This window comes from Raphanus sativus, unplaced genomic scaffold (assembly GCF_000801105.2).
Source record: "Raphanus sativus cultivar WK10039 unplaced genomic scaffold, ASM80110v3 Scaffold4132, whole genome shotgun sequence".
Classification (NCBI taxonomy): Eukaryota; Viridiplantae; Streptophyta; class Magnoliopsida; order Brassicales; family Brassicaceae; genus Raphanus; species Raphanus sativus.
Genome location: NW_026619434.1, coordinates 1 through 8,363, shown reverse-complemented (window position 1 = coordinate 8,363; position 8,363 = coordinate 1). Strand labels below are relative to the sequence as shown.

At 41.2% G+C, this 8,363-nt stretch overlaps 2 protein-coding genes across 3 annotated transcripts; one reads left to right on the top strand and one right to left on the bottom strand.

Annotated features, from left to right (window-relative positions):
• The first annotated feature begins 948 nt into the window (after nt 1-948).
• On the top strand, nt 949-5,541 carry LOC108822691 (E3 ubiquitin-protein ligase JMJ24). 2 transcript variants are annotated; one of them, XM_018595834.2, is made up of 14 exons: nt 949-1,108; nt 1,415-2,092; nt 2,195-2,340; nt 2,416-2,515; nt 2,611-2,743; nt 2,821-2,875; nt 2,961-3,606; nt 3,684-4,013; nt 4,119-4,478; nt 4,580-4,649; nt 4,746-4,831; nt 4,911-5,030; nt 5,117-5,187; nt 5,298-5,541. In XM_018595834.2, the coding sequence occupies exons 2-14, from the start codon at nt 1,490-1,492 to the stop codon at nt 5,398-5,400; spliced, it is 2,823 nt and encodes a 940-aa protein (XP_018451336.1). In that variant the 5' UTR covers nt 949-1,108; nt 1,415-1,489; the 3' UTR covers nt 5,401-5,541. The 2 variants fall into 2 exon arrangements, with proteins under 2 accessions (XP_018451336.1, XP_018451337.1); XM_018595835.2 differs by having other exon boundaries at nt 949-1,188.
• Nucleotides 5,542-5,666: 125 nt separating this feature from the next.
• Nucleotides 5,667-8,359, bottom strand: LOC130507172 (uncharacterized; the record flags this gene model as incomplete). The annotated part of the gene is made up of 2 exons (XM_057001887.1): nt 5,667-7,653; nt 7,724-8,359. Coding segments are annotated over 2 exons (2,418 nt in total), but the record flags the coding sequence as incomplete, so codon positions are not given.
• Nucleotides 8,360-8,363: the final 4 nt, after the last annotated feature.

Below are 8,363 nucleotides of genomic sequence, written 5' to 3'. Positions count from 1 at the left end.
ATTAACTAAATATTTATAATTTAGATGGGTTATAATTAAATATAAGTAAATATTAATAAAAATAAAAAACTGATACATCACCATTTTAACAGGTCAATAAGTTATCATTTTTGCTTGATGAACAAGTAAGCCACGTTGAAAGTTTTTAGTGATACAAAAGTCAACTTGAATGTTTGATATGCTAGTTAAATAACTTCAGGATTTAAAGTGTAAGTGAATGCCACTCTGAAGGTTTTTTATGCGATTTTCCCAAAAATAATACCGATGTACGAACTTTGTAAAATTTCATATCTCTAGTTTCTTTGACTTTTGTTTAACAAACAATACCAAAAAAAAAAACTAATACATTCGTGCACAATTAAAAAGGAAACAGTTGAAATTGTAACGCTCTAATTTATCTTGAACTTTTGTTTAACAAACAATACCAAAAAATATATTCTCAAATAATTGAAAATTGTAATTAGTCACGATCTACAGAGTCAGAACTGAGCGCACATAGGTTGAATAGTTGTTAAAACATGAGCTTTGCCTAACATCATTTGCTAATGCGTTAATATCTGTGTCACTATCCAGTGTCCACAATTAATTCTGACTAGTGCGGCTATGGAACCAAATACAATTCTTCAATTATTCTCCAAACTCCGAATTCACACTAGACCACGGTGAAGATGTATGATTCATGCCTATTCCTTGTGTTCTATAAAATTTTAAATTTATATTAACTTTAGTTGTTCTTAATTATTATGATATCATACTTTGTTGATATAGAAAATGTATAATATATGAATTCACATTCTCTTTAAAAAATTAATTTATTGATAGATTTAATATTTATCTTATAAAAAAATTAATTGTGAAATGAGGATCCCACTTCCAGTAAGAAAAGGAAACACAAGTGAACCCCCATGTTATTATGCTCTCTGTCTGAAAAACCTGAATGGGAGTTGTGGCTTCTTTGTTACAGTGGCGAAAGGGAAAACCAAAAGAAAAAAAAAACACAGAAGAAATAAATAAAAAGGAAAAAAAAAACGGAGAATGTGATTGGTCTCTCTCTCTCTCTCTCGTCCATCGCCTCTGCAATTCCTCTCGAGCAAAACCCTAGTTTCAGGTTCGGGCCTTCCTTCTCTCGAATTTCGATCTTCTTTCAACAATACTCGTTCGATTTCGACTATTCCTGAGCTCCCTTAGGTTTGATTTCTCTGCTCAATGATCACTCTCGCTCTGCAACTCTCTCTTTAGCTTATTGTTTCACTTGATCGAACATTGTTTGTTGATCTAGGGTTTGCACTGAGTCCTAAAGCTCTGATTTTTACTGATTGAGATCACTGAACAATTCAAATCTTAATTTAGGGTTTGTAGTGAGTCCTAAAGTTCTGATTTTTTTACTGATTGAGATTATTACTAAACAATGCAGGTTCAAATCTTGATTTAGGGTTTGTAGCGAGTCCTCAAGTTCTGATTTTTTTTAAGTGATTGAGCTTACTTAACGATGAGTGGTACTAACGAGCAAACTCGATCTGGCTCCAACGGCAACGGGGAGGGCATTATCGGGATTCCCGACGAGCTACGTTGCAAGAGGTCAGACGGGAAACAGTGGAGGTGCACAGCGATGTCCATGCCCGACAAGACCGTGTGCGAGAAGCACTACGTCCAGGCCAAGAAGCGCGCTGCTAACTCGGCTTCACGCGCCAGCCAGAGGAAAGTGCAGAGGAGGAGCTCGCCGTTGTTAGGCGGCGGCGAGACGGATACTTACTCCGAAGGGAGAGTCGATGATCAGCAGCAGCAGCAGCTCGTGATGATGATGATGCCTAGCAGCAACGGTCATCACGCCTCTGGCTCCTCCAAGTATGATGGTGGTGGTGGAGTTAGAGAGAAGAGGCACGATAAAAGCATGGGTAGTAGTAGATATGTGCCGGATACACCTGTGGTGAGGAACTTCTCTGCGCGCGTTGCGGTGGATTTGAATGATGAGGTGGCTGGTGATGGTGGGATGTTTGAAGAGAGCTATAGATCGTATAGGACACCACCGTCTGCTGCTGCTGCTATGATGGACCGGTCACGCGAGAGATCACACCAAAGCATGAGTCCTATGGTACATTAGTATATAACTTTCCTCATTGCTTAGGCAGTGCATCCATCCACATGTGTTCTTCTGACTTATTAAGGTTAAAGTAACTGTTCTTATGTGTTCTAGGAGTACTCAGCAGAAGAAAGCACAGATGTGTCTGCAGAGTCTGTGGGGCAAACTTGTCATCACTGCCAGAGAAAAGATAGAGAGAGAATCATATCTTGCCTCAAGTGCAATCAAAGAGCCTTCTGCGACGCTTGTATATCGACACAGTGAGTTTCCCTTTTTTCTTTTTATTCTGTAATATTTAGGAATTATGAAACTGATGATGTCTCATGCTTTGTAAGGTACTCGGAGATATCACTTGAAGAAGTCGAGAAAGTCTGTCCTGCTTGCCGTGGTTTGTGTGATTGCAAACACTGCCTGCGTTCTGATAATACAATAAAGGTGTGCACTTGTATATCCAGAGATTCAAACCGTTGCTACTTATTTTAGGGATGAGTTTTAGGACAATGAGATGGCTCTTTGTGAAAACTTTGCAGGTCCGGATGCAGGCAGTACCCGTTTTGGACAAGTTGAAGTATCTATATCGTCTACTATCATCTGTCCTTCCAGTGATAAAGCAGATCCATCTTGATCAATGTACAGAATTAGAATTAGAGAAGAGGCTTCGTGGTGAGCCTGAGTTTTTATTTACAGTGACGATTGATGAATTATATACAAGTTTAACACTAGTTTGTTCTACACTGCAGGAGCTGAGATTGATCTTGTCAGGGCAAGATTGAAAGCAGATGACCAGATGTGCTGGTATATCTCGCTTAGATGCCCTTGTGCTTACTGCAACTATCTCTTTTGAGCATATGTTCTTAATTGAGTTTTGTATTCCATACAGCAACGTGTGTCAGGTACCAGTTGTTGACTACTACCGTCGTTGTCCGAACTGCTCATTTGACTTGTGCCTGAGATGCTGTCAAGATCTACGTGCTGAGTCTTCGGTTGAGATTGGTGTGACTAGCCAAACCGTAGGTGACAGAACAGGAGTTCCTAAACTAAAACTGAACTTTTCATACAAGTTTCCTGAATGGGAAGCCAACAGCGATGGGAGCATCCCTTGCCCTCCTAAGGAATATGGAGGCTGCGGTTCCAAGTCTTTGAACCTCGCTCGCATTTTCAAGATGAATTGGGTTGCGAAGCTTGTGAAAAACGCTGATGAGATGGTTAACGGCTGCAAGGTATCTGAGATCTGTAGCCCTGAGTTGTGTGATTCCAGATTCTGCAAACTTTCTGAGAGAGACGAGAGTGGTGACAACTTCGTGTACAGCCCTTCACTTGAAACGGTTAAATTTGATGGAGTAGCTACTTTCGAGAAACAATGGTCAGAGGGTCGGCTTGTTATTGTGAAGAAGGTACTTGATGAGTCATCTTCCTCTAGATGGGATCCTGAGACTGTCTGGAGGGATATAGAAGAGAATTCAGATGAGAAACTGAAAGAACATGATCCATTCTTGAAGGCTATAAATTGCTTGGATGGGTTAGAAGTAAGTTTGCTTTGTTATTTTATATCATCTTCATATTGGTGTCACAGATTCATTAGTGTTGATAACTTGATTCACAGGTTGAGGTAAGGCTTGGAGAGTTTATAAAAGCATATGGAGATGGAAGAAACCAAGAGACAGGTCTTAGTCTATCGTGGAAGTTAAAAGACTGGCCGAGCCCAAGTGCCTCAGAGGAGTTCATATTCAACCAGAGACCTGAGTTTATCAGAAGATTTCCGTTTCTTGAGTACATACATCCCCGGTTAGGCCTTCTGAACGTTGCAGCCAAGATGCCTCATTACTCGCTCCAAAACGATACAGGTCCAAAGGTTATAGTGTCTTGTGGGACGTTCAAAGAAACTGATGCTGGCGGTTCATTGAATAGTATTCACTACAGCATGCGTGACATGGTACATTACTTAGAAACTGGTCCACACCTTTTATTACTATTTTGGATTCGAGTTATGATTCATGTTAATGAATATAACGATTGAGTCGTTGAAACTGTTAAACAGGTATACCTCTTGGTGCACACATCTGAAGGAACAAAACTCGATAGAGTGAGAGAGACAAATCACGGTCCAAGAGAACCTGATGAGAAGATGGGAGAAAATGAGTCACTTCTTAGCCCTGAGAAAAAAAAAATGGACGGGGAGTTGCATGATCTATCACTTGGTACAGCCAATACGGAGAAGAATGAATCTGAGATGATGTGTAGCGTGAATCCAGAGAGTCTTAAGATGGAATCTTCTTGCACGTCTTCATGTGCAGGAGGAGCCAAATGGGATGTTTTCAGGCGCCAAGACGTCCCAAAGCTGGCCGAGTATTTGCAGAGAACATTCCTGAAGCCTGATGATAGTATTAAGTGTGATGTTGTGAGTCTTTCTGCTTAATCATTATATCAAATGTGAAAGTTGTCTTTTTTTTTGTATTTCGGAGTGATTGATTTTTCCGAGTCTGTTAACGTGGATTTCAGGCGTCACGTCCGTTGTTTGAGGGATTGTTCTTAAATGAACACCACAAGACACAACTAAAAGATGAGTTAGGTAAGACAAAAAAAAATGAACATTGTGTTTCCCTGTTCTCTGTCCAAAAGTTTATTGTATGGAAACCTGAGAGATGAGTCTCCTGTTATGTTTCAGGAATTGAGCCATGGACGTTTGAGCAACTCCGTGGTGAGGCTATCTTCATTCCAGCTGGATGTCCGTTCCAATTCAGAAACCTTCAGGTAAATATGTTTTTAAGCAACGTAGAATCAAATGAGTCTTGTCTTCAAGGAACTAAATTTCTCTGTACACACTTCTCAGTCAAATGTTCAGGTGGCGCTTGACTTCTTGTGCCCTGAAAGCGTTGGAGAGTCAGCAAGACTAGCTGAAGAGATCCGGTGTTTACCGTACGACCAGAAGGCAAAACCTCAGATTCTAGAGGTAACAAAATTATGAAACCACCTTCCCTTAGGACACACTATTATTAACCATCTCTTGAAAACGGTTTGCGTTTTTAATACTATCAGATAGGGAAGATATCGTTATACGCAGCTAGCTCAGCCATCAAAGAGGTTCAGAAACTGATCTTGAATCCAGAGTAAGTAAGAAAGAACTTAAGCCAAATCTAATTGGAGTGTGAAGTGAATTTGAACTGACAATAGTTATGCTTTTTTTGAAATTTGGTTCCATTATTATGACTACAAAAAGATTTGGAGCAGAGCTTGGTTTTGAGGACCCTAACCTAACCAAAGCAGTCTCCAACAACTTGGATAAGGTAATCAAGCGGCCACAGCAAATCAGCTGCACTTGATCAGAAGAAGATTTGTACAGTAGTATTACCCATTGTTGTGACATTAGTCTTAAACTACTAATACTACGATTCAGGATTTGTATGTATCTTAGTGTATATGCTTTACAAATTATATGCATGAGCATCACTATTCCACTTCAATTCTCTGGATGTAGACCATATATAAAGTCACTTCAAATAACTCCCCAACAAACCAAGTAATAGGAGGGAAGATTTTTTTTTTTTTGGGCAACATAGGAGGGAAGATTATGATGAGAATATCAATATTGGGCAAATATGTATTCATTGAGTTGTGAGATTTGAAGAAAGTTCCGAAACTGAATAGAAGAAAACAACCTTTTGGATATGTTGAAATGAAAAACAAAGAATGGTATTGGAATAAATCCCCTATTGCTTTATAATCTTTACCTTTGTACACATTTATTCTATAGCAAGGTTCAGCCCTCCTCTTGCAACGAGCAACCAAACTTTTCAGACTTGAGTCTCTGAAGCTCCTCTGCTACGTTTAAGTGAAAGCTTCAAAACAATAGGTGGAAGTTTAGGACGTTCAGTTAGTACCGGCTTTGAATCTTGTCTTGTTGCTCCATTAAGAGGAAGGCTAGGCTTTGAATCCTCTATTTGATCCAAGGGCTTACTTGCTGTTGCTTTGCTCTTATCTTCTTCTATTTTCTCCAAACCTACACTACCATTGTCTAGCGAAGGTTGTGCTCTGTTACAAGCTTTAGCTGAGAGGTTTTTCTTCGTATACCTTTCACGTTTTCTTGGTTTAACCGTGCTTTTCAGTCCCTTGGTTGTAAGATAGCTGGATTCAAGAGCTTCGAGAGCCCGGGTGGTCAATGGTCTCTTTCTTGTGCTCTGTCTTCTAGGAGCAGCTGTATTGTCGTGCTGTTGTTGTTCTGAGGAACCAAGTTCTTGAGTAGTTCCCAGATCATTGGAAGGAGGATTGTTGGAGCCTTGAATGGAAGGGAGCTCAACTGCTTGCTCTTGTTTAGGAATGGCAGCATATTTTTTGTCTGATTCAGACACTGAACAGAACCCGTTTGGTTCTTGTTCTGATGAAATGAGTTCTTGGGCTGTTCTTACCTCCTCTTGAGAGCACTTGTTATCATACTCATTCATCTCTTCACGAGTGCTATTTTGGTTTTTGACAGCGCATAAACTTAAGTGGTCTGATTCAGGACATACCATGTTCTTTGTATCATCACCCGGTGAATGTTTGTACACTGAGTCCTCTCTTGAAAGTCTTTTCTCACCTCTGATGCAAGCACTGAGCCGTCTGCGTTTCAACGATGGAGCAGAACTTACTGAACGATCATTAGTTTCTGCTTGTCGGTTAGACCTATGCTTGATCAGAAGCCTCTTTGACCGATCCTTAACCTTCTCCAAACTCTCCTCCTCCTTTATACTAGAATCAATAACTGTGAATAGCATTGGGTCATCATCCACTTGCTTCTTGGCCTCCAGAGGCATTTCCACATTGTTACTAACCAGTTTATCTCCTAGACGAGTCTTTGGCTCAGAACAGACTAAAGGCTCTGCATTCAGATTCCGCAAATCACACAGCTTCCCTCCTGCAACCAAGCTAGTGTCCACAACGGTGAACTTCGTTTGGAGATCTCCACGGTTAGAACATGGAGACTTTAGGTAACGGTGTCTTTGTTTATCAGATTGGGAAGAAGACTCTTCATCTGATTGGTCAGAAGAGTTCTCCGCAACAACAGCAAACTCATCGGCGGCCGCTTCAAACTCAAGAAGCTGAGGATCTAGAGCAACCTTTGTTAGAATGTCACTGACGGAATCAAAGTAATCATCGCCTTTAACAAGCTCCCCTCTAGAAAACTCTTTCACGCCAGGGACAATGAAGACAATGTTATCCTTTGAAGTGAAATAGCCTCGGTCCTTGACCTGCTCTGAACGCCATCCTCTGGCTAGCAAACGCGGCCACACAGCTTCCCAGAAGATATCACTGCAGCGTGCTTTGCTTAGACGGGAACTGCCTGTTAACTGGTTTATTATGTCGGCAGATGTGAGCGAAGCGTAAGCTTTGCCTAAGCCAGGGTAAGAAGACTTTGGAGAAACCGTGAACCATGGTTTGGTTGTCTTCATCACTGGTCCTGACGTAATAACCGTGAGATCATCTTTTCTTTTACCAATCCCCACAGCCTCTACAAGAGGCCTGAGACCTACAAGATCCTTCACCGCGCTTATGTATTTCTCAAGAGTGATGTTCCCTTCAGCAAATGACTTTGAGACCTGCCAATATGGTTAAAGATCAATGACCAAACACAAATATACAGTGGTCAAGAATGTGAAGAAGACTCACATTCACAAGCATCTGTTTCTGAGATTCGTCAGAAACAGAAGGAATCAAACGAGATAACAACTGATGCTGCCTCCAACCTGAATAGATCTTTCTTCCGTACACACACTTCCGTCTCCTCCTCCGCTTCTTGCGTGAATCAGACCAGCTGTGGTAACTAGCTGAATCGTAGAACTTCCCATAGTAAAACAATGCTACCTCTCCTGTTCCTCTGCTCTCCATGAACTTCTTCACCTGAGTGAAGTTCTTCCCGAACGTGTACAGACCAAGAACGAAGCTAGCCACCTCAAGATCTTCCCAGGAGCTGGTTGGTGGTATCTCTGGAACAGCCTCGAGACTCAACCTCTGCTTCTTGACACTCTCGTCGCCTCTGGTCTTGTTGGCTGAGGAGGAGCGGCTTCTTTTTGCTCTTAAAGATTTCAAAGACTGGTTCATGTCGATACTATCATCATCATCATCTCCATTTACTTGACCTTTCTGATGCTTTTCTCTCCACGTTAGTTGGACAGGTTGTCCGATGAGAAAGGAACGTGAGGAATCATCCAAAGCCAGAGGAGTTGAGAGAAACAATGCACGTTGAGATGGAGACATCATAGGTGGAATCTCGGCCTGAAACTCGTCTCCAACACGTGGCTCGACTTTT

Coding starts and splice junctions, on each gene's coding strand:
- LOC108822691 (XM_018595834.2), top strand. CDS start 1,490: ATGAGTGGTACTAACGAGCAAACTCGATCTGGCTCCAACGGCAACGGG. Junction 3,607..3,683: donor ATTGCTTGGATGGGTTAGAA/GTAAGTTTGCTT, acceptor CTTGATTCACAG/GTTGAGGTAAGGCTTGGAGA. Junction 5,031..5,116: donor CAAAACCTCAGATTCTAGAG/GTAACAAAATTA, acceptor TAATACTATCAG/ATAGGGAAGATATCGTTATA.